The 27,046-nt window shown below is 35.5% G+C and overlaps 1 protein-coding gene across 1 annotated transcript in view; it reads left to right on the forward strand.

Moving 5' to 3' along the window:
* Positions 1-27,046, forward strand: part of OXCT1 (3-oxoacid CoA-transferase 1) — a 151,507-nt gene that overhangs the window by 97,608 nt on the left and 26,853 nt on the right. Inside the window, exon 14 of the mRNA XM_036910883.2 lies at positions 23,004-23,093. Coding sequence (XP_036766778.2) covers positions 23,004-23,093 — 90 coding nt within the window. The remainder of the gene's footprint in view (positions 1-23,003; positions 23,094-27,046) is intronic.

Raw genomic sequence — 27,046 nt, forward strand, 5'->3', positions numbered from 1 at the left:
GTGGCTGGTGACTGGTGACTGGTAATGCGAGAAGCTGGCTCCGAACTCCCTACTCCTTTTAAATGTTTAAAGCTAATCCCTTTCTTTGTGTGTGTTAGTGGGGTCTTTGGAGACCCCCACCTGGGCCCCTCTGTAGTCTACTTCACACATACATTCTCATAGAAAGGGCCCTTCCTTCCTTGGGTAGCATCCTGTAGAGAAAATATTAAAGCATCTTTAGGTTGGCCTTCTCCCACATGACCCATGTCTGGAAGGCACCTGTGCGTTTCTTGGCTCACTCTCAGCGGTAGTGTAGTTACTTCCCACTAAATGTCATTTAGGCTTTCTCAGAAAGAGGTCAGGCACACCATTCCCGGCTGCATCCCGGCTCTTCTCCTGTGGGCACGGTGCTCTGAGGTTGTTGCCCAGCCTCTGTGAGTTGTCAGTGATGAGGCGCAGGGATACACTCATCCCTGTCTTGGCTGCTGGGGCAAAGGGGGAAGGATCACAGCACACTTTTCTTCAAAGTCCTTCATGAAGAATCTTCTTCTATGGGCTATACTGTTCTCCTTATCCTTGCCAAGGGTCCTAAGTGTCTTGACCATTTTCTCTGTAAATTTTGCTCCTGAACATCTGTCTCACATTCTGGTCTCTCATAGCTGTCATATTTGAACACCAGCCAGAAGTGAGAAAAAATTTGCAGTGAATCATCTAGTTACTGCTGCCCTGACTTGTGGGCCTGCTGGTTCCTTGCTACCATTATCAAGCTTATATTCAGCTAAGCCTCTGGCATGTAGGGGTGTCTTCCATCTGTGGATCCTGTGCATTAAGGTAATGCTCCCAACCTGTTGTATTTCCTAGCTGCCCTAGACAGAAGAGAGGCCCAGTGAAGAATCTAGCCAAGTGCTCCTGCTCATTCTACCAGGGAATAAAAGCTACACTGACCTAATAGATGGACCTTTACTTCAATGCCACTTACAGAATTTAATGCTTGCAGAATTTCCAAGAGCAAGGACTGATTCCTTCTTGCACAGCAATTTAACAAATGAGCATACATTTAAAAAAAAGAAAAGTTAATGAAACTTATGAAGTTAGGGTGTTGTTAGAAACATAAGCTGTTTATTACTGTTCTTTACTTGGAAACTATATTTGGTTTATCCAAAAATATCTGTGACTATCAGGAAAGCATTATGTTAAAAACTAATCCTTAGTTTTATTATTTACATCCAATATTTTTCAGACTAAAAGTATATTTATAGACTAACATTTTATGATATATTAATTTTATAGGGACAATTCCTCCTACTTGGAGGATCCTGTTGACTATTAAAAGCTATACTTAAGATTTGAAAGCCACAGCTAAATTGTAAATCTTATATTTTTTAAAGGGAGGGAACTAAAGCTATTAAGTACATGCCATTGGCCAGGTACTGTGGTATTTATTTGTGTATTTATTGTCATTTAATCTTTGTAGAACACTGTGAGTTATATACAACCATCCTGTTACTATAGATGAAGAGACTCAGGCCAAGAGAGTTAACTATTAAAGTTTACATATGTAGCAGCTTATGAAGTGGGGATTCGATCACAGTCTTCTTTGCTCTTATGTGCTCTGCATTCTGCCACAAGGTATTGGGGTGGTATTTAACTAAATGCCTTTCGTGATGGAAGCAAAACTATCTACAAAATAAATATTCTCAAAACATTTCTATAAACTTGATACATAAATCATTGTTTGATTGTGTGGGATAAAGCCTGTTGCAATTGGGTGGATACGGGTTGTGAATGTGATACTAGCTCAAATTGAGGATTTTGAAAGACACTGGATCGACCATTGACATGTTCTTTCGTCTGTATCATACTACTTTTTAAAGCTCTCATTCATTTTAAAGTCTCCACTGCCTACTCACATATAATTAACATGAATTTCTTATATGAAGTATTTTATTCACTTTATTCATTTCATTTTTTATTATCTATCAACTGAAGAGTTCTTTGGAAAAGTTCAGGTCCTCTACTAGGATTTTAATTTTACCTTTCAATACTTCTTAAATGGGGAACATTGAAACATAACTAAAAGTATGGGAATCACTGTAAATGAGAATCCTAAATAGAAGTTAAAAAAAAAAGATTAAAGATGAGAAAGGAGCAATAGAAAATACATTAGCAAGTCAGTTCACTTAGCCTAGTGACTAACATTTACCAAGTAACCTTTACCTAATTAACATTAACCAATGTTAATCTTTTAGATAGGCAAAGGGACATAAAAAAGTGAAATAGACCTTTCTTTTTGGAATATCTCAGTTTTCAACAATCTTAAAGAGATTTTTGTGTTTTGCTCTCTGAGTCTGTTTTTGCTCTAGAGAAAAGGAAATAATTCCATTTTTAAAAATTTTGTTATCATTAATCTATAATTACATGAAGAACATTATGTTTACTAGGCTCTCCCCTACCCCAAGTCCCCCCCACAAACCCCATTACAGTCACTGTCCATCAGTATAGTAAGATGTTGTAGAATCACTACTTGTCTTCTCTGTGTTGTGCAGCCCTCCCCTTTCTCCCACCCCCACATTATACATGCTAATCATAAAACCCCCTTTCTTCTTCCCCACTCTTATCCCTCCCTACCCTCCCATTCTCCCCAGTCTCTTTCCCTTTGGTAACTGTTAGTCCATTCTTGGGTTCTGTGATTTTGCTGCTGTTTTGTTCCTTCAGATTTTCCTTTGTTCTTATACTCCACAGATGAGTGAAATCATTTGGTATTTGTCCTTCTCCGCTTGGCTTATTTCACTGAGCATAATACCCTCTAGTTCCATCCATGTTGTTGCAAATTGTAGGATTTGTTTTCTTCTTGTGGCTGAATAATATTCCATTGTGTATATGTACCACATCTTCTTTATCCATTCATCTACTGATGGACACTTAGGTTGCTTCCATTCCTTGGTTATTGTAAATAGTGCTGCGATAAACATAGGGGTGCATTTGTCTTTTTCAAACTGGAGTGCTGCATTCTTAGGGTAAATTCCTAGAAGTGGAATTCCTGGGTCAAATGGTAAGTCTATTTTGAGCTTTTTGAGGAACCTCCATACTGCTTTCCACAATGGTTGAACTAATTTACATTCCCACCAGCAGTGTAGGAGGGTTCCCCTTTCTCCACAACCTCGCCAACATTTGTTGTTTGTCTTTTGGATGGTAGCCATCCTTACTGGTGTGAGGTGATATCTCATTGTGGTTTTAATTAGCATTTTTCTGATAACTAGCGATGTGGAGCATCTTTTCATGTGTCTGTTGGCCATCTGAATTTCTTCTTTGGAGAACTGTCTGTTCAGCTCCTCTGCCCATTTTTTAATTGGATTATTTGCTTTTTGTTTGTTGAGGTGCATGAGCTCTTTATATATTTTGGATGTCAAGCCTTTATCAGATCTGACATTTATGAATATATTCTCCCATACTGTAGGGTACCTTTTGTTCTATTGATGGTGTCCTTTGCTGTACAGAAGCTTTTCAGCTTGATATAGTCCCACTTGTTCATTTTTGCTGTTGTTTTCCTTGCCCAGGGAGATATATTCATGAAGAAGTCATTCATGTTTATGTCCAAGAGATTTTTGCCTATGTTTTTTTCTAAGAGTTTTATGGCTTCGTGACTTCCATTCAGGTCTTTGATCCATTTTGCATTTACTTTTATGTATGGGGTTAGACAGTGATCCAGTTTCATTCTCTTACATGTAGCTGTCCAGTTTTGCCAGCACCATCTGTTGAAGAGACTGTCATTTCCCCATTGTATGTCCATGGCTCTTTTATCAAATATTAATTGACCATATATGTTTGGGTTAATGTCTGGAGTCTCTAATCTGTTCCATTGATCTGTGGCTCTGTTCTTGTGCCAGTACCAAATTGTCTTGATTACTGTGGCTTTGTAGTAGAGCTTGAAGTTGGGGAATGAGATCTCCCCCACTTTATTCTTCTTTCTCAGGATTGCTATGGCTATTCGGGGTCTTTGGTGTTTCCATATGAATTTTTGAACTATTTGTTCCAGTTTGTTGAAGAATGTTGTTGGTAATTTGATAAGGATTGCATCAAATCTGTATATTGCTTTGGCCAGAATGGCCATTTTTACGATATTGATTCTTCCTAGCCACGAGCATGGGATGAGTTTCCATTTGTTAGTGTCCCCTTTAATTTCTCTTAAGAGTGTCTTATAGTTTTCAGGGTATAGGTCTTTCACTTCTTTGGTTAGGTTTATTGCTAGGTATTTTATTCTTTTTGATGAAATTGTGAATGGAATTGTTTTCCTGATTTCTCTTTCTATTGGTTCATTGTTAGTGTATAGGAAAGCCACAGTTTTCTGTGTGTTAATTTTGTATCCTGCAACTTTGCTGTATTCCGATATCAGTTCTAGTAGTTTTGGGGTGGAGTCTTTAGGGTTTTTTATGTACAATATCATGTCATCTGCAAATAGTGACAGTTTAACTTCTTCTTTACCAATCTTGATTCCTTGTATTTCTTTGTTTTGTCTAATTGCCGTGGCTAGGACCTCCAGTACTATGTTAAGTAACAGTGGGGAGAGTGGGCATCCCTGTCTTGTTCCCAATCTTAGAGGAAAAGCTTTCAGCTTCTCACTGTTCAGTATGGTGTTGCCTGTGGGTTTATCATACATGGCCTTTATTATGTTGAGGTACTTGCCTTCTATACCCATTTTGCTGAGAGTTTTTATCATGAATGGATGTTGAATTTTGTTGAATGCTTTTTCAGCATCTATGAAGATGATCATGTGGTTTTTGTCTTTCAATAATTCCCTTTTATGTTGCATATAATGTGTTTATAAACAGCTCTTTAGTTCTAAGAACTTTGTACACTGGAACTCAAATGTATTCAAACCAGAGACTGAGAGAAAATGAGCTAGATATCTGATTGATTCCAAGCCATGGTGCTACCTGGCCTCCCAGTAACTCGTGTAAGAATTTGATCAGATCCTCTCCTTCTCTGGTATTGGAAGACTACCTTCTGGTGCATAGAGGGGAGTTTGGTCACTTTTTTGTTTTTAAATCAATGCCCCGTTCTCTTCCTCTTTCTCTCACTCCTTTGTCATCTTTATAGAGAGAAAGAGCAATGAGTGAGATTGATATTTTCAATTATTCCTTTGGCCAATGATGTATTTGTATGACTACAGCGGCCCCTCCTCATTAAAAAGCCCACTTAAGAGAAGGACTTTTAAAGAAGGAAACATTAAAAATGATAGATGAGTTCTCCTAAAAACCCATTATTAGTAATTTCATAAATAATGTTGCTGCTGATATGACTTAGCAGGAAATAAAGCCAAAGGGCTGAAGACAGTGTGACCCTGCAGCTAAAGGCTAATGAATCTTAATGACTAAATTCTGTTACATGACTGAATTTGGCATTTCCAGTTGATGAAATCTTATTTTACTCTTGGTTTTAGAGATAATTTTTGATCAGCACTTTCATTAATAAAAAAAGGGAAAATGTCGAGTATATATATATAGAATAGTGAAATGTCTATGTCCAGCTTAGACAGTTATCCATTTATTTCATCTATACTCCTGTTCACTTTCTCTCCTCTCCCCACTTTATTTTGAAGCAAAGCCCATATATCATGTCATTTTATCCATAAATTCTTTGTATTATCTCTGAAAAGTAAGGATTCCTTTTGTAAACCACAATTCTGTTATTAATAGCCATGAATTAAGGATATACTTTTAATGTCATCCAGCCATAGAGTACCCTAATTTTACTGACAGGGAAACCAAATCCAAAGAAATGAAGTGACTCGACCCACGTGTCTTGTAGTCTAAGAGGCAAGCTATTTCCACCATATGGGGAAAAGTTATCTTTTGAAATACAATATTGCAATACAAAGAGTCTTCCATATTTCTTTCAAGTACACTTAGAAGCAGCTCTGTGTCTCTGTGAAGTCACTTAACTTTCTAAACCTCAGCTCTGTGTTTTTAAAATGTGGTCAATAGAATGAGTTTTAGTCAACAAAATTCATTAGAAGTTGGGTTTTTTGTTTTTGTTTTTTTGTGTTAGGTGTTAAGCATTCTGGATGGAATGGTGAGACAACACAATACAGTCTTCTTATGAAGAATCTTATTTCTGTGGTGAATATGATAAAATAGGGGTGTGAAATGGTACTGTGCAAAACCTGTTGTACACTCAACATTAAATATGTTGGATTTAGAAGAACTAACTGATAGGTTTACAATAGTGAAGTCTTCTTTTCCAGGAATATGGTTTATTTTGTCATTTATTCAGGTCTCATTTTATCTCCTTTATTACACTTACCCCTAATTATTTTTAAATTTTTGTCAATATTTTGAGCTGGATATTCCATTTCAGTTTCTATGTGGTCATTGCATAATATAAAAGAAAACAACTAGTTTTTGTATATTTATCTTACATTTATTCACTTTACTGAATTCTATTTATTAGCTATTGTAATTTTTAAAGAATTCTTTTATTTTACACAATTCTTTTCTTATCTGCAAGTAATTTTTCTTTTCTAAAATGTATGCCACGTGGTTTATTTTCTTTGTTTAATATAATATTCAAAACAGTATGTGTGCTGGTGTTGAGGACTTTCTTAATTTTGATGGGAATTCATTTAGAATTTTAACTTTTAATATTATGTTTGCTTTTTGTATGTCTAATAAATATCCTTTATGTTGTTCTAGAAGTTGCCTTTTGCTTATAGTGTTTAAACTGAATGTCTGTTGAATTTAGCCAATGTATTTTGTTATTGATTTAATCACAGTTCTTCACCTTAAATTTGTCAATGTCATTATTTAAAGTGATGGATATTGAATTACTGTTATTTAATAGAAATGATTAGTTTTTAATAATCTGTAAGATATTTCTATGCTTACTGTCTACCTCAAATTTTATTATCTTTCTTGTGGCAATTTGCTAATTTGTGTTTTTCTAGAAGCATCTGTTTCTTTTGGATTTTCAAATTTATTGGCCAGAAAACAATGAAATATTGTGTAATTTCTTTAGTATCCTCAAAAACTGTTACTATACCTATTTTTCATTCCTAAATTCAGTAAATGTTCTTTTCCTGTCATCTCTTTTAATTAGGCTTGTAAGAATTTTGTCTATTTTTAAATTAATTCTACCTTAAGAAATATATCTTATTAATTTCATCATTTTAATTACTTATCCTCTGTTTTATGTTATATTAGTTCTAGATTTATAAATTGAATGCATGTTTTATTTTCAATCTTTTATAATAATAAAAACATTTAGGACTCTATTTTTTAGTGTAATTTTAATTATAGTCTACAAACTTGACATAAAGTCCTTATTTTTTTCATTAGTTTCTAGGTAATATGTAATACCAGTTTTTATTTCATTTTTGATTTAGTATTCAGTAATTTTTTAGAAGAATTTTTTTTCCTTCAAATTTCAAAGGTTTACAGAAGTTATTCACTATATTTTTGGAATTGATTAAGCTTTCTTGGTGCAAGGTAATTCATTTTTCTAAACTTTACATGGAAATAAGATAATTTTATATTAAATTCAGCTTGTTTCTTCTTGTATTCAAATCCTTTCTTTCTTAATTAGTTCTTAGGGGAAGTATGGTTTTAATAGAAAGCAAATAAGAGTAGAATTTAAAAGTCCTGAATTTTCATTTTAGCTTCGTTACTAACAAACTGTGATATTACATAAATTACTTTCTCTATTTTTGTCTGACCCAGTGCTGTCCAAAAAATCTTTCTGTGATGATGGGAATATTCTCTATGTACTTTGTACAGTATGGTAGCACTAGATGTGGCCTTTGAGCACTTGAAATGTGGGTGAGGTGACTGAAGAACAAAATTTTTCATTTTACTTAATTCAAATTATAAAGTCACATGTAGCTAGTCTACCTTATTGGACAGTGTAACCCTAATCTATGAAATTATATAATTGGACTCAGTAAATCTTAAGGATTCCAACTCTGAAATTTTGTTTTTACTTTCAAGCTGTGGATTTGCACATTTCTGAAGATGCTATGATATAATGGGAAATAAAAATACTTAGGAAAAATAAGTCATTTGAGGTGTGCTAAAATTTCAAAATTTTTGTTTCCAGTTCAGAATTCTAACAGTTATGAGACCTAGAAATAATCTACATTAAGTAATTGAGCCTCTGGTAAGCTAAAGATTTTTGAAAGGAATAAACTTATTTATCCTGGGTAGCTTCTAAAAGTCAACCCTAAAGTAAAAAGCACATGATTCAAATCTATTACGGGATCTTTTCCTATAGGGCATTGAATCAAAAAAGAAATCAAAACTGAAACTACAAATTACCCTGAAAATTAATGAAAATTAGAACTTAATGTCAAAGTTTGTGCGATACAATTAAAATTATACTCAAGAAACAAGTGGAGAGCCTGAATTGCCTTTATTATTTGCCAAAGCTGTGCATTGATGCTTCTTGCTTGCTTGCATTCCTTCCCAGTGTAATGCATTGGTGTGACAGTGTTGAAGGACTTCTAGCATTTGATCATATTAGCACTGGGATATATATTGGTAAGACACTCAGTAATAGAACTAGATTAGATCATGGTTATTGTTGTTAAGAGCCAGATAGAACAGTTGGGTTCCATTTGGGGGTCGTATGCTTATAGCAACATATATCTTTAAACCCTGGAGTTATCCTTGTAAATTCACATTACAAGATGCATATGGGGTTGAAACTGTGTGACTGTTAGTTTCACATCTCCCTTCTTGCCCTTTTTCCAGATCTTCACTATCTAAATAGAATGCCAGGAAAAATTGTCAGCATTTTACATTTAGCTTTTTCTACCTTTTTCTCTCCTCAGCCAGTATAGTGGAATTTGCCTAAGGAAAAGCAGATAGAGTTTTTGAATTTGATTTTACCCAGTAAATTCTACATTGCCCATCTTATCACTTGGTAACTGTAGTGGGTCATTGGAATATTTACATAATACTTCATTTATAGAGAATTATTGGAGAATTAGATAGCTTATGTATATGATTTTTTTTTAGATTATCCAAATTAGCTATATAAGTATCAATTTCTAAATATGATTTTGGATGGAAAACCAGATTATCAATTTTCTTGCAATTGTGTATGAAAGAGTAAGTATGTTTTTCATAAAGGCCTGACACAGAATCCTTTGAGGGAGGCTCATAAACTGTAGCTCAGGTACATGAGATTTGACATGTTTTAGACATTTATCATTTGTTTTGTATATTTCTGGATTATAGTTATAGTCTTGAATGTGAACACTATTGGATGAGGTAATTTCTGATCGATGAGTTGTTACTTTGATTTGGGTCTTCTGTTTTTGGAACTACCATCTTCTGTTGGAGATCATGTACTTAATATCAAATTATAAATACACATTAGCATGAAAACAAATAAGCATATCATCTAAATCAGAACCTGAAAAGCTAATTCACAAATAATATAGAAATAGCTCCCTGTAAAAATATTTTTTTCTTACTGCAAGAAGGGTATGAAAAATAAACTTACTGCTCTGTCAGTTAGCTTTATCAGCTAACATATTTCTGTCTTGAATGTAAGTTCTGCTTATAATCCAGTAGTTTCTAGGAAATTTAATTTCTCAAATCATGGCTTTCAGGTTGGTGAAAGATGCATGGTTTGTTTTATAAGTACATTTGGAAAATTTTGTAATTTTAGTCCTAAAGGATCTGACTATATTTTTAGAAGTTGTCTAAATTGGAGTTACATAGGGCATTTCTAGGCTTGTTGTTGGCCTCTTAACTAAATTAATTAACACCAACAGATTAGGAAGAATAAGAAAGAAAAATAGTGCAATAAGTTCAACAAAAATGGACATTTTGAAATATAGGAAGCATTTTCTATGGGGATTCAGTTACTTTTTTTCTGGAAGCTAGGGAGACACTTCAGTTGTTTTTCTGACTTGTTCTATAACTTTAGGTAATTTATTTAACTTGTATTTTCTCTTTTTGTAAAGGAACCTTAAATTATATCCACTTACACTCCACAAGTACTGTTCAGGTAATGAGGAATTATCTCCATATAATTATGTTTATTAAAAGATGTTTAGTATGGAAAAATCAAGCCAAAGCAAAAAAAATGAAATAATTATAGTAAAAAAATAGAAATGATATGTTTATATGTCATAGAACAAAGATCCAGTCTTCATTCCTAATTTTTTCAAACTTGTGATAACATAGTTACAGAACATTGTTTTAAAAGGTCTTTGTTATCATATTGGATTTTTTTTTAAGTGCTCTGTCAGAGATATAAACTATCTAACATCAGAACAGGCTTATCAAAATAATAATGACAAAATAATAGAAGTTTTATTTACTGGAAAAATCAGACACAATGAAGGAAACCATTAACAAAATGAAAGGCCACCTACTGAATAGGAGAAAATATTTGCAAATCATGTATCTGATAAGGGGCTAGTATCCAAAATATATAAAGAACATACAACTCAATAGCAAAAAGTAATCCAATTAAAAAATGGGCAGAAGATCCGAATAGATATTTTTACAAAGAGGACATACAGATGGCCAAATATGTGTGGTTTGCAAATGTTTTTCCATTCCTTAGGTTGCGTTTTCATTTTGATGATTATTCCCTTTGCTGTGCAGAAACTTCCTAGTTTGATGTAGTCTCATTTATTTTAGCTTTTGTTGCGTTTTGTTAGCCCTCTAAGACTCTAATATTATTCCTTTGTATGTCAGTATCCACTTTTCCCTATATCCACTTTTGTCAGAGTCTCTATTCCCTATTGTGTATTCTTGACACCTGTGTTGAGATCAGTTAACTGTATGTGTTGATTTATTTCAAGGCTCTCTGTTCTACTGGTCTATATGTCTGTTTTTATGCCAATATCATACTGTTTAATTACAGTAGATTTTTAATGTATTTTTATATCAGGAAATGTGATATCTCCATTTTTCTTTCTCAAACTTGCTTTGACTAGGTAGGGTCTTTTGTGGCTCCATATAAAGTTTAGGACTATTTTTTCTATTTCCGTAAAAGAAAAAAAAGTGTACCAGCAGTATTTTGATAGGCATTGCTTTTTATCTGTAGATCGCTTTGGACAGAATGGATATTTTAACAATATTGTCTTCCAATTCATGATCATAAGTTGTCTTTGCATTTATTAGTGTCTTCTTTAATTTGTTTCATCAGTGTTGTGTAGTATTTAGTGTATAAATTTTTCATGTACATTACTATTAATTAAATTCCATACTCTACTTGGATTTTATCAGATATTTCATTAATGTTCTCTTTATTTTCAAGGATCCAATTAGAGTACCACCTTACATTTAGTTATTACATCTCCCCAGTTTTCTCTGGTCTGTGGCAGCTACTCAGTTTTTCCCTTTTTTTCATGACTCTGGTAAGAAGTGCTGGCCAGATGTCATATGGATTGTCCCCCAATCTGCCTTTCTCTGATGTTTTTATTATGATTAATCTGGGATTATAAATTTTTAGAAAGACTGCTGTACAGGTAAGGTATTGTTCTTTTCACATTATATTAGGGAATATAGGATTATTTCCATGATATCCCTCTTGACATTAACCTTAATCACTTGATTATAGTAGTATTTATAGTAGTATTATAGTAGATTATATAGGTTTGTTCATGATAAAGTTGCCATTTTCCCTTTCTCCACTTTATTCTTTAGAAGCAAATCAGTAGATGCAGGGAGGGGTAGTACATATTTTTTGCAAATCTTCCAGAAAGAACATTTATCTCTCTTCTACCATTTATTTATTTATTTGTTTATAGCAGTGTGGACTCTTACATATTTTATATTTTGAGTTATAATCCAATGCCATGATTATTTTCATGTGCTCAAATTGTGGCTGTGGCTGTTGGGAGTTCTTTCAGTTTCTTCCCTGTACACTTCCATTCTTTTTATTTTTCATTGACTACTTCCTTTCTGTTACCACAAGTTGCTTATCTTACATTATGCCTGCCTGTAGAATCAGCTGTTTCTCCAAGGAGTCTTGATTTCTTTTACTTGGGAATGGTATTTTAAACCGGGATCTGGGTGTTAGGAATGCTTGTTGCCACTTGGATGGCATGGCTTCTAGGCCTTCTCAGCTTAGTCATGTATATTCATATACAGGCATGTTTGGATATGATGCAGTTTGATTGCAGACCACTGCAATAAAGCAAATACCACAATAGAGTGGTCAAATGAATTCTTTTCTCTTCCAATGCATACAAAAGTTATGTTTATACTATACTGTAGTCTGCTAAGTGTATTGTGTCTAAAAAATACTTAATTTAAAAAATACATTATGCTAAAACATGCTAACTATCATCTGAGCTTTCAGTGAGTCATAATCTTTTTGCTAGTGGAGGGTCTTTGATGTTGATAGATGCTGACCAATCAGAGTGGTGGTTGCTGAAGGTTGGGGTGGCTGTGGCAATTTCTGAAAATCAGACAGCAGTGAAGTTTACTGCATTGACTGACTCTTCCTTCCACAAATGATTTCTCTGTAGAATGAGATGCTGTTAGCATTTTAACCACACTAGAACTTCTTTCAAAATTCGAGTCAATCCTCTCAAACCCTGCTATTACTTTTTCAACTGAATTTATGTAATACTCTAAATCCTTTATTGTCATTTCAACAGTCTTTATAGTATCTTCACCAGGAGTAGATTCCATTTCAAGAAACCACTTTCTTTGTTCATCTGTAAGAGGCAACTCCTCCTTTCAAGTTTCATCATGAGGTTGCAGAAATCAGTCACATATTTAGGCTCCACTTCTAATTCTATTTCTCTTGCTACTTCCACCACTTCTATAGCTACTTATTCCACTAAAATCTTGAACGCCTGAAAGTCATCCATGAGGGTTGGAATCTACTTCTTCCCAACTTCTCTTAATGTTGTTTGACATCTTCCCATCAACCATGAATGTTCTTCATGGCATCTAGAATGGTGAATCCTTTCCAGAAGGCTTCTGATTCACTTTGCCCAGATCCATCAGAGGAATCACTATCTATGACATATATAGCCTTATGAAATGTGTTTCTTCAATAATAAGACTTGAAATGGGAAATGACTTCCAGATCCATGGGCTGCAAGATGGATGTTGTGTTAGCCTGCATGAAAACATTAATCTAATTTTACATCCTCAATCTCATTTTACATACTCATCAGAAGTCCTGGGGTGACCAGGTACATCGTCATTGAACAGTCGTATTTTGAAACGAATCTTTTTTTGGAGCAGTAGGTCTCAGCAGTGCGCTTGAAATATTGAGTAAACCATGTTGTAAACGGATGTGCTGTTGTTCAGCCTTTGTTATTCCATTTATAGAGCACAGGCAGAGTAGATTTAGCATAATTCTTAAGAGCCCTAGGATTTTTCAGAATGATAAATGATCATTGGCTCTAACTGAAAGGCACTAGCTGCATTAGCCCTTAACAAGAGAGTCAGAGTCTGTCCTTTGAAGCTTTTGAAGTCAGGCATTGACTTCTGCTCTCCAGCTTTGAAAGTCCTAGATAGCATCTTCTTCTAGTAGAAGGCTGTTTTGTCTACATTGAAAATCTGTTGCTTAGTGTAGCTGCCTTTATTAGTATCTTAGCTAGATCTTCTGGATAATTTGATGCAGCTTCTCCATCAACACTTGCTGCTTCATCTTTCCTTTTTATGTAAGATGCTTCAGAACATAAACATCAGTTTAGGGGGAAAAAAACACATTTCTTTCCTTAGTCTCATGAATCCAACTCTGCTAGCTTCAAACTTTTGTTCTGTAACTTCTCACTTCTCTCAGCCTTCATAAAATTGAAGAGAGTTAGGGCCTTGGTCTGGATTAGGCTTCAGCTTAAGGGAATGATGTGCCTGGTTTGATCTTCTATCCAGACCACTAAAACTTTCTCTGTATCAGTAATAAGACTGTTTCACTTTCTTATCATTTATGTGTTCATTGGAGTAGCACTTTTAATTTCCTTCAAGAACTCTTCCTTTCTCTATATTCACAACTTAGCTACCTGTTTGGCACAAGAGGCCTAGCTTTCAGCTTATCTCAAGTTTTTTTTTTTGGTATCATTAATATACAAGTACATGAGCAACTTATGGTTACTAGACCCCCCCCCCCCATTATCAAGTTATCTCAGTTTTAAAGCCTTCCTCAGTAAGCTTAATCATTTCTAGCTTTTGATTTAAAGTGAGAGACTTGTGACTCTTGCTTTCATATGAACACTTACTGGCCATTGTAGGGGTATTAGTTGGCCTAATTTGAAAATCTTTGTGTCTCATGGAATAGAGATGCCAGAGAAGAGGGAGAAAGATGGGGTAATGGCCGTTTGGTGGAGCAGTCTGAATGCATACATTTATCAATTAAATATGCCGTCTCATATGGGTGTGGTTCATGACATTCCATAACAGTTGCAAAAATAACATCAAAGATCCCTGGCCACAGATGAGCATAACAAATATAATAATGAGAAATTAGAAATATTGTGTGAATTACCAAAATGTGACACAGAGACATGAAGTGAGCAAATGCTGTTGGAAAAGTGGTGCTGATAGACTTGCTCAATGCAGCATTACCATAACAAACCTTCAATTTGTTAACAGTGCAGTATCTGTGAAGTGCAGTAAAGTGCACTAAAACGAGGTATGCTTGTACTAACTCACACTCATAGTTTTGAATAATAAAGATGAGTAACTTCCCATTTTAGACCTGCTCACTGAAGTGAAAAGAAAAAAGTAACCGCTTTCTTAATAGCTAAGTCTCAAGGTGATTATCAAGTGAATGTATTTCCTCCTAGAAACTAGACATAAAAAATGGCATTGTTGGGAATAAAAATAATTTTAGCAAGTACACCCCAGCTCCAAGAATTTCCCATGCTTAGGTTCTAGGTGAATGTGAATTAAGTCATATTTGCCTTAGGGTGTTGTAGAGGTAAAAGCAATAAAATCCTTTCACTTACTACAGCTCTTGCTACTTCCTGAGAATGTACTAGATTTCAAATGTACCTCACCTGAGGCTCCGTATAAAGTAGATCTAAAAAAATCAAGTTTTTAAACTCACATATTGATTTTCAATACTGTTTTGCCATAATATAATATCTGTCTCTGCTGCTATGGACAGTTAGAGGTAAAGTTATTGAAACCATCAAGATCAGAAACTTAAAAGGTTATTTATGAAGTTGAGGGAGTTAAAACACGAGCATGTCAAGAAATGAGTTAAAGTTTACAAGTGTGTCTGTATTTATACCTCTTCTGATCTTTCTTTGTATTTTACTTCAAAATAATATCTGCTATCTTGATTTCTGCAATACCAAGCTTTTTCCCAAAAGGTGTTTTTTTCTGACTTGTTACTTTGTCTGAAGACACTTCACTTCATTTTCATTTCCAGCATCTTTTTTTTTTTTGCCATCTAGATGCTGGCTCTGGCACAGCTGACTTGATAAGAAGATAAGATAGGAATGAATGCTCCCTCAATTTCCCTTGTTTTTGATCTTTTCAAAAATTTATGGCAAATTCTAACTTCATGGCAAATTCCCCCAAGTAATTCTTTTAATCTGTTTCAGTGTTTTAAAAAGTTCTTTGTTTACACCTCATTCTGCCCAGTTTGAGGAAGAACCACTTTACCTTCTGTGCACTTTCAGTTCCAGGGTCTTCAAAGGAGAAATTGTGTTCTTGATTTCTAAAACCATCCAATGACTCTGATGTTAGGACCCTCCCATAGTGACGGTCTCCTTAGCATTCTCCGTTGCCCCCAAAGGTGGGTCATTCTCACAAAAATGATGGGCTTCTCCTTCTTGCCACTCATTCCTCATACTCATCCCGTGATCTGAATGTCTGTGGAATGAGGTGGCCCCATGGTGCTTCCAGTCCTGAAAATGGGGCTTGCTTTCTGAGTAAGCCAGAGGTGAGAGCCATCCTCACATGTGAGAGGCACTGGGTCCCCATTTTGCAGATTAAAACTTAAAAGAGTTTCCAACAATGACCAACAAATTATCAATTCACCAGGATTGTTCATAGCTGTTGACTTCCAGTAGGTACTTAGCACTCATCAAACTGGGTCATCACCTGAGTCTAGAGGACATCCTGGGAGTAAAGGGAGTTTATTATTTATATAAATAAGCTTATTAATAACTAATTATTAGTTTTTTAGTAAACTTAATGTATTAATTTAGTATAGAATCAAAATGGTTTTATGTTCTTCCACTAACCCTCTAACATTAATGGGGCACCTACATCTGGTCTACATAACATGCTCTTTCACAGTTGCTTTAAGTGTTTTTTTTAACTTTTAAATTATATTCTACATTCTTTTTTGATCTTTTATACTGTGGGCAAAAACACTGGTAATGATTTCAATGTATTCCTTAATAATATTCTTTCAGTCACTGTGTGTCTCTCTCTGAAAATTCCATCCAGCTGTCAGAGATGGCAGTGTAATTACAATAATTCTGTAATTGTGCTCTTTAGAGCTCTGCAGATAGTGGGAGGAGGTGATGGAGCATGTGCCCGTGCCCATAGTTCTAGTTCTCACACCCTCCCCCTGCATCCCAGCCAACCCACACCCCCTTTGAGGAATCAGAAAATAAAATTTCTGAGAACAACTATTTCCTGTTTCCAAAAGAAAGTAATAATTTCATATTCCATGAGAGTGAGTTGTTGAGGAGATTGATGTATTTTAGTACATAAAGGCACATAAAATGATTAATTATTACCTTTCCATTTATATTTTAGCTGACTTTTTGTTTTGATTATCTAGGGATTTCCCCCAAATAATATAAGCCTTTTTAAAAAAATTCTGTGTAATAGTAAAAGTGATCTGTTTTCCTACCATTAGAACATTAATTTGAACCAACCATATCAATTTCCTGTGTTTGTAAGTTAGACGTAGTCATATATAGGCGATTTTATATGATTCTAATACATCTCTCTCTCTTTCTGGGATCCAATGGAAGGAAGAGGTTGCTAATGCCAAAACAATTTACTCTTGGAGTTTTAAATATGGTACTGATTCTGTTTCTGGATAATGTACAGGGCCAAAGCTCCAGTGCTTAGTTGTATTTAATAAATTCAATTATATAACTTATTTATGTATAATAATACTTAATCATTTTAAATAAAAACAAATCCCTTTTTATCTATCCTGGAGCACTTGCTTGAGCTCTTTCCAGTGATGTCTTCTGTAGGAGGCCTGATGAAACAAAGTGCATTAGGTAGGATGTTTGATGTCTGTTTTCATCTCTGCAGAATTATGAATAGACTTTATGAAAACTGAAACCACAGCTTCAAAACAGTGCTAAGAATAGCACAGAGTTTTTCTCCTGCTGTCCATTTTATTAATCCAACAAATAGATCATAGTGTCAGTATAACTGACCTTGTACAAAGAAGTTAGCCTATCCAAAATGCCTCGTTTATAATCAAAAGAAACTTAGTTACACATTGTACTTTAGGAAAAGAAAGCATGGAAGTTTCATACTTCTAACTATTCACTTAAGTGCTTATTAATTTTCTATAGGAAGGTGGAGTTGACCTACAATCAATTTATGTGCATTGGGATTTTTTACTTGGAATGATGAGGCTTCATAAGTGAACTGTGGAGACACTATTGGATGTATACTTATGCAAAATGAGAAAATCAGTGTAGTTAGTAACTAGAAACAACTCGTTTTTCCTATTTGAAGTTAATTGATTTCTTGTACATAAACACTGATTAATCAGAATAGATGTGATCTTGCATAACAGATGGTAGTCATAGCTAGATGGGATCTTGAAGGCCTGCTATTGTTTTAAGTTGCTACATGGCAAGGAAGGGAGAGTGATTAGAAAGTGGATAGGGTTCCTCTCATGAGGAAAATTTCTATTGTAACCACCAGTATGATCTTGCCACTACCTGCTGGTGGATGATCAGCCCTGCTCTTAATGCAGGTCTTGTCGCAAATTGTACCGTGTGTCTCACTTAAGACCAAAATAATTAGAGGTGACAAATCTGCAAAGAAACTGATACTATTTATATGCTAATGATGAAGGTGATGACAAGGATCATTTCAGCGTGTTCTGTATTTTTTTAAATAGCATTTCACAGAACTGTTCAAATGTGGTCATTTTACCTTTTCATAAAAACCTTAAAATATCACCAAAGGTCATGTTTAGAACTTGAATTACTGTTTCTTTGGGAGTGCATTTAATATTTGTACTCTGATGCATGGAGGCTATTTAATAGTGTTACTGCATTATTAACAAAATTTCTTTTACTTTTTAAAAAATTCTGATATTAGGAAGCAGGATAAAAGTAAGTAAAATATTTTTAAAAATACTGATTTTTGTTTAAATCTATTTTCAAGGAAAAAAGGTAGATGATCATATTCATCTTTTATTCCTAATTCCTATCCTGGTACCTGGTTTTTAATAGACCCTGGATAAATATTTGACTTGAGAATAAGACTTGAGTCAGTACCTTTTTAGAAAAGTTTTGTAACTGTGTTGTATTTATCAAGCGTCATTTCTAGTTCATTTTATTGCAATGTTCTTTCCTTACTTGATATCAGAGTTAGTCCTTAACTGCAAAAAGATGAGTTGGCTAAGAGATGAGTGTCCAGCAATCATCTCTCCATTATGCTAGCCAGAATACATTTCAGAATTAAAGCTGTGCCATTCAAGAAATGTATTTTGGTGATGAGATTTTAAAGAAAGCCCCATTTTGTGTCACTCTCGTCCAGTGCTTTAATCATACCCCAAATCTCTTCTTCATTATAGGTCTATTTTTCTCCAAGTATCACTTTCCCTCTTGTGATTTATTAAAGGTATATTTTTAGCTCTTAACCTCTTCGTTTTATCAGCTTCTTGTTTTGTTGAATAGGATGTTGGATATTAGGAGGGAGACGAAGATGGGAGTGAGGTCTGCATCTAATGTCTGTAAAATGTCAAGCAGTGTGTTGGACATTTGGATAGAGAGGTAAATTATAGTGTCAAACACAGTATATGACATAGCCATCTCCCTCAAGGAGCAATAGTAAAATGTCCCTTTGAGAGGCCTGCTCAGGTTCCCCTTCTGTTGTGCAACTGTAACAGTTTGTTCTAATTCTATACTGAATCCTGCCCCTTCAGTAGAACTCATTTGGGTAGTACACTGTTACATTAGTCACACTAGCTGAAGTAACAAATAAGCCTCTCAATTTCAGTGGCTTAACGTTCTATACATTTATTTTTACTCATGTTGAACGATGCAGTGTGTTTTCTGAGTAAGTGGGCTCTGTTATATATACGTGGTCACTTTTAAGGATCCTACATGAAGGAAGCTCAGTCATACTCCAGGGTCAATTTGGATGTCAGCATCCAGATTGCAAAAAGTGAAAGAGCATGAAAGATTGCATGATTGCATGCAGGAGGTGTTTATGGGCCAGACCCTGAAAATCACGGGTAACACCTCCCTCTCTTCCGTTATCAGAACTCAGGCACATGGCCACCCCTAACTGCAGGACAGAACTGGGAGATGCAAGTAGTTGGGTCCCCAAAGAATGCCTGCTAAGCTGGTTGAACGATGGTGATGAATTTCCCACTAGTATTGGAGAGTATATCTTCTGTAACCTTTTTTTTTTTTCTGCCAGTATAGATAGGATAAATTTTTTTCCTTTACTAATTGATTCTGTTTAAGAAATTATTTGGGAATTGAAATGGAAGGAAATTTTTTATTTTCCAATATAATAAACTTACTATACAAATTTGGAAAACCAAGTATTTGAAGGTTTTCCTGTTAACCTGGTAGAAATGCTTTCTATTAGTTGATCCTGCTGTTCTCTTTCCCATCTGGCCGATTGCTTTTGTGTAATCCCCTCCTCTGTGAAATGCCCCCCATCCCTGCCGCACAGCTAGCAGTTGCATCCTCTGTTCTCTGCTAGGACTTGAACATACCTATGTTAATGTAAATGCCACTTACTCACATAAGCACCTGTAATGCAAAAAAGAAGGAGGGAAGGAAGGAGTTGAAAATCACTGTGAAAGAATTACATATTTAAGAGGGCAAGGACACAGGGGAAAGGCACTTTAGCTCTACTGTGGGCATGAGGAAGAGGTGGTGAATTCTTCTTTTAGAGGGGTAAGATTTGGTCCAGTTCTCTAATTACATGTGGATGCCTTTTCCTTCCCCAGATGATAACGTTTATGAGAAAGAGAAGCCTGTTTTGATAGTCTCTTAACTCCAGCACCAGTACAAGACCAGGCTCATATTAGACACTCAGTAGACTGAATTGACTGAAGGAAAATATCAATCAATTTATAAACTTTATTTACTCACAATTTTCTGGACATTATCATATGTACCATGACAGATTTATGATAGGACAGATGTTCTTATTCCTGGTTTATAGGTAATGAACCCAAATTAAAAAACATTGGTGTTTTTCCAGTGTCACAGAGTAGACTAAAAGAATAGATCTCATATATTCTGCACCTAATCTTGTGTATTTTTTACTCTTGGCAACAAATATTTAACTGCAGTATCAAAACAGGACTTTTAAATCTATAGCATGTGCTTTGAGGGTAAAACATCATAGACCACTTGAATCTCTGAGTGACAAAGACCATTCACGTACTTTGAGTCAAGTAAGAATGCTCTTTTTAACAGAAACAAAGATGGTTCTTCCACCATGTTTTCTAGCTCTTCATATTCCTGCCAGCAGTGTTATGTACCCAGAAGGTCTCTATAAATATTTCTTAAATAATTGACAGTGATTTAAAATGTGGAAATCAGGTTCACGTAAGATGGACAACTTCCTATCGGAGGCTGTCATCAGATTTCACCTATATACTATTATTGTGTCACTGGACAAAATTCGCCTTTGGTGTATTCTAATTCAAGGAATTTTTAAACATGCCAGCTTGGTTTCTAATTTTCTTTGGCCTCTTCATTCTTGTAGCCCACACTGACAGTCCGCCCCAGGACACTGATTACGGAGGCCAATACTGACTGAATGTGCTCACCACAGTGGTTGAGACTTTTTTTCCCCAAAACTTATTGTTCAAGTACATTTTTATTTTATTTTATTTTTTTAATTGCAGTATAGTTGATATACGATCTTATACTGGTTTCAAGTGTACAACACAGTGGTTCAACAGTTACCCACGTTATTAAATCCTCACACCACCTAGCACAGTTACTGTTAGGCAACATGGGAAGATGTTACAGAATTATTGGCTATATTTCCCATGCTGTACTACCATCCCTGTAACCAATTTATATTATGATTGAGAGTTTTTGTGCCCCTTTATTCTTCACCCTCCCCATCCACCTATCCCAAATCCTCCCCCCTACCTACCAGTCACTTCTCAGGGTCTATGAATCTACCACTATTTTGTTCATTTTGTTTTGTTTTTTAAGATTCCACAAGTAAGTGAAAACATATGGTATTTGTCTTCTCCACCTTGTTTATTTCACTTAGCATAATGTCCTCTTGGTCCTTCCATGTTTTCAGAAATGGCAGGATTTCTTTGTTTTTATGGCTGAATAATATTCCATTGTGTATATGTGCCACATCTTCTGTATTGATTCATCTATTAATGGACACTTTGGTTGCTTCCACAGGTTGAGACATTTTATAATGGACTTGGTTTAGTGTCTTGATAATCTAAAAATCTCAGACTTTTTTAGTTTTGGAGATTGTAGACCAGTCATTGCTTCCATCTCCAACTTAATTTCTGTTTCATACCATGAAGGTATATCAGTGTTCTCTACAGAAGTATTATGACCTGGTACCTAACTTATTGAAATGGCAGCTAAGGATGAAGACATGGCTTATGGAAGTATTAAATTGCATATTTCCATGTAGATATTGGACTTCACCTCAAGCTTAAGACAGACTAATTTTGTACCTTCCACCCCTTTCCTGCTCCCTGCCCACACCGCCACCACTGCCAGCTGCTGCCCATCTCATTTAGTGGCAGGCTCCAAGCTCCAAAGACATCCTGACTTCCTGTTCCTTTCATTTATATTGCACATTTAATTCATGTTCATGCAATGTCACATTGACCTCTAAAATATTTCTGAAATTGGGATCCGAGACTGTTTTAAAGCCAGGTGTGAGTGTATTGCCTAATCTCTTCATAGCTGTGAAACTATGGGAAACGAGCTGAGAGCCCTGTAAAATTTACTATCAAATCAGCAAGAGGACTTGGATTAAAACATAAATAAAATTTTATGAAGGTTTCAATGTTAGAAGACATTTCTCTTCAATATACTTGAGCAAGATTTTATTAAATTGTCTCTGGAAACACTTGCTTTTTCCAAACTGTAACCAGGAGACAGAACAGACAGTAGGAATTATTCAGAATGTATGGCACATACAAGGTGGTTGGTAAATGTTTAATGAATGAGGCCACATGGGAACAGATGAACAAAAATAAAATGGTAATGGTAAAACTGTCCTGAACTCTGCTTCTGTTTTCTGTTTTTGCTTAACAGAAATATATTTTCATTTTATTTTTGTTATTTTTCTAAGAGCAAGATAAATGTCAAGTTCTTAGAAAGACAGATCCACCTTTGATATTAATCATTACTAGGGAATAACCATTAGTGCCTTAATCTGCTACCTATGGGCATTTTAATCTGCAGGAAATCCAAGAGAGTTTTTTTTAAAAAGAGTCTATAATTAAAGACTCAGTAGTGCTGAGTAGATTATGTGTTTAAAAGGAAAGCAGTGGATGTCAGGAATACATGAATTTCAGTCTCGTACTATTGTAATGATGGTAAAGTGCTAGAATTCTGAAAAGATTCCCTTAAGGTTTTTCTTACCACTGATTGTCTTATTGTAATCTGTCATCAACAAAACATTAGCTACACTTAATAAAAGTGGCATCATAATATTTATCCTGAACTTATCCTTCATCCACAGAATAATAGAATAACAGAATATTAAAGTTGTAAACCTTGAGGCACTAAGGAATGAAGGTCAATGAGCTTTTCTCATTAATTATTCCAGTGGCTATTCTTACAAGTTAATTTTGTTCTCTAACATAGTAAAAAGTGCAAGATAGGTAATAACTCCATATTTCCTGTTTCTGTTTTGCAGGGGAAGATGGTGAAAGGAATGGGAGGTGCTATGGATCTGGTGTCCAGTGCTAAAACCAAAGTGGTGGTTACCATGGAGCATTCTGCAAAGGTAATGTGTGCTGCTTTTTGAGTCAGTGCATGACGTCCTGTATGCCAGGGCACGTGACTGTGGTTTTTACTGCTTTCTCTGGCTCGTTCAAGTTGAAGCATTTATATTTTAGAGAGAAAGGCTACAATGAAGGCAGTTATTATTATCATCCAGCTAAATGATTGTTTAACTTTGCATGAAGCAAACATCAGGGCTTTCTTTGATTATTTGCATCACATATACATTAAAAGTGAAAGCTCTAATGTCTTCAAAAGATATTGGCAGATGTGTTGATTCAGGTTTAAAGATGATTGTCGAAGTTGCTAGCTGTGCACAAAATGAGCAACATAAAACATATGATTTTTTAACACAGTTATTTTGTCCTTATTCTGAAAAGTATTATACTTTATTTTGACAAATCATCAAGTATTTATTGAGTGCCTGTTATGCTGTTATGTGCTAGGCACTGCTAGGATTTTATAATGACCAAAACAAAACAAAAATCATTGACCTCATAGAGCTTGCATTTGATGATGAAAATGATGTCATTGCCTACAATAATAGGATAGTTACCATTTATTGAGTTTACTGTGCGCCAACAGTACACAAAGCCCTCTGTGTGTGTTTATATGTATAAGCCCATGAACTTGATACAGGTATTTTTTTTATTTTCAAAAACAGAGCTTCAGAGTGGTTAAATAACTTGCCTGAGGTTACGTAACTAGTGAAACTAAGGTATCTTAGTCTTAGAACTGGCTCCAGAGCCCTGTCTTCTAACTACAGAGCTATCAGATAACTTTCTTCCTTGTTCCCAATGCAGTGTCTTTAGACCAGCTGAGCTTAACTGCCTTCTTGACCAGAATCCACTGTTTTCTGATGATTTACAAGGTTGATATTTGGTGGTACCCTCTACATTTTCTGTGCCCTTTGTTCATTCTCCTTTACACTTTATAATTCTTTATTCTTTATAATTCTTAATCTTAAAACACAATCTGCTGGTTCTCACCTTGAGACCTGCTAATTTGAGTGGAGGTCATAGTTTGTTCACCCTGTTTTTATTTAGTGATGCAGCACCATGGGAGAGCATGGAGCTGGAACATTTATGTCTACATGAAGGAATTCTGTTACAGAGTGATGTGTGCCATGAAATGGTTTTGTTGTTGAAACTGTAATAAATATGAAATTACCATAAACTGTTTTGTAAGCAATGGAAAGTGAGCAGTGGAGCATAAACATGTAACAATAGAAATGAAACCAACACAGGTGACTTCTGAGATATGCCTTGCAAAACATCCAAAGTACTTCATTCAGAGGCAAAAGGATGCCAAGCTTGCCGATCAAATCCAAATCTTTGCTGGAACATAATGTCTATTTGGTGAAAACTCTATGACTGTCCTTTTGTTGTTAGTTTAATGTTGTTGATGCATAGGCACTAAAACCAGACTCATTTCAGATTAGTTTTGTGCATTTGTTTTTAAAACAGTAGGCCTGTACTAGCAAATTCTCTCCATTTTTTTTTTTTTTTTTTTTGCATAAGTCCTTTCTTTCTCCTCAGCTGGAATTTCTGATAGAGGAAAAGAAATGGTGCTTCAAAGTTCTGATTAGAAGTCCCTTAGTAAAGCTTTTTACAGAGGCAACATAATATTTTCACCATTTCTTCTTTCAGTGGAAACGTTGACATTGAGTTTTAGACTAGAATTGAAGTTAGGTATTTTTCCCTAAATACTTTCATATGAACAAACTAACAGAAACTGTATTTGGGATTAAAATAACAATAATGATTTGTTCACACTCAGTAGTTAGATAACCTTGAACACTAACCAACAGAATTTTCTTCTCACCACCTTCACTTTTTACTCCTGGTCCCAGGATTTATGGTTACTACTGTACATTGATCTCCTGGACTCATTGTTACAGGCCCAGTTCAAGGGAACAGGAGCACCTCCCCACTTCTTCCCTGCATCTTTTACTCTGGCTAAAGCTTTGTAGGGGCTTGAAAGAAGATAGAGAGAAGAGGGTTTTCACCCCGGGTAGCCTCTCCGTTTAATGATCTTTCCTTTAGACATACCAGGTAACTCTGCTGCCTTACAGTGAAGTGAACAGATTAACCTAGGGGATGAATCCCTAGAGTTCTGTAAGACATGAGAGTAAAAAGTTTGCAATGAAGAATTAAAACTTAAGAAGAGAAGTATAATCTTGTACTCTTATGCTACTAACTTTTTTTCAGTAGGAAGGTGGAGCTGTCAACTTGTTTTCAGGGGCAGCTTCCTCTTTATGCCTTTTCTTTATCTGTTAGGTTACAGATGTGGGTTGCTTATAAATACAGCATTATCCGACCTTAAGAAACATGAATTTTTGTTGTTTTTTAAATCAGAAAAAGGAAACTCTTCCCTTGCAAGTCTTGGCAATCAGCCAGCAGCTTCTGGAATTTAAGACCTGGCTGCCTCCTAGTGCTGATCTGAGTAACAATCATGATGTTTCCCCTGCTTTAAAACTATCTCTAGAGATGTATGATAGGCACTGGTGTTAAGCTGGCGTTGTAGCATGATTTTCATTCAAGCTTAAACATCAGGGTTCTAGGCAAAATTGCAAAGTAGGCAAAGTTTTATGAATCGATCACATGCAAATCCCCAACATTTTATGAATTTTCTGGCTTAGAGTACCTTCCATCCTCTCCATATTATGAATGACCGAGTGAAATTTGTTTATGCTTTGTCTTGAAATTTGGTAGAATTACCTCATGTTAGTTTATGTTAATTTACTTGTTTGTCCAGCATCAAACATTTATAGAGGACCTATTATGTACCAGGCACTATGATAGGGTCTGAGGAAATAAAAAAATGGAAAGATGTGGTCCTTCCAAAAAATGGAAAGACATGGTCCTTCCTTTAGGCAGCTTAGAGTCTCATGGGGATGAAGCCAAGAAATCAATACTTAAAATAGAAGAATGTACAGAATAGAGTGCAGAGTAGAGCAGCCAGTTCGTGTGTGGGGCAGCTTCCCATGGGATGTGGTACTTGCACGGAGATCTGACAGATGGGGCAGAGTTTGTTAGGGACTGGTGAGTTGCAGGTTGAGGGAATGGACACTGGGCTCTCGAAGGACAGTGCATGTTGAAGGATTTGCAGTTGTTGGAGAACAAAGGGAGTAGAGTGAAGCAGAAAAACACACCTGCTAACACACACACCGTACTCCATACAGTAACCAGAGGGATTTTTAAAAAATGTAAATCAGATCTTATCACTTCTTCCTCAGCTCGAAAAGACTCCTTCCTATCTCCTATTTAGTGTAAGTTCAAAGTCCTCCTCATTGTCTCCAAGACCCTCCAATGGCTTAGCTCCGAGTCTGCTACCGATCTGACTCCATCTACTACCATTCTCCCTCTCCCCCACTGAGCTCCAGCTATATTCTCTTCCTGTAAATTTCTGGAACATTGCAAGCATCATCCTGCCTCAGAGCCTTTGCAACTATTATTCTCTACACCTGGAATGCTCTCCCTCAGGTCCTTGCACGGCTTGCTCCCTCCGTTCACTCAGGTCTCTGCTCAAAATACGAGAAGCTTTCCCTGACCACTCTATTATATGAAAGAAAAGCCCCCCTCTTCTGATGAACCTCCATCTCCCTTCTTCACTAGACTGGAAGTTCCCTGAGAGCAGGGGCTCTGTCTGTCATAAAACTGAAGAGAATCATGCCTGATGCATATTAGGACTCAATAAATACTTGTTGAATTCATTAATTCCTCAAATAATAGTGAAACCTTGAATGGATAGAGCACTTTTAACTTTTTCCAAGCAGTTACATGCTTACTGCCTCCATTGTACCATTAAAATACTCTTGTGAGATAGGTCTTATTATATCCTTTCCAAAGACAAACGAATCAAATTCCACAGAGGTTAAGTATTCTAAGAGTCAAGTAGAAAATTTAGAGCAGAGGCAACCTGGGAATGCATGTATCTTGCCTCTGGGCCTCCATT

Source organism: Manis pentadactyla, chromosome 2, assembly GCF_030020395.1.
Source record: "Manis pentadactyla isolate mManPen7 chromosome 2, mManPen7.hap1, whole genome shotgun sequence".
NCBI classification, from domain to species: Eukaryota; Metazoa; Chordata; class Mammalia; order Pholidota; family Manidae; genus Manis; species Manis pentadactyla.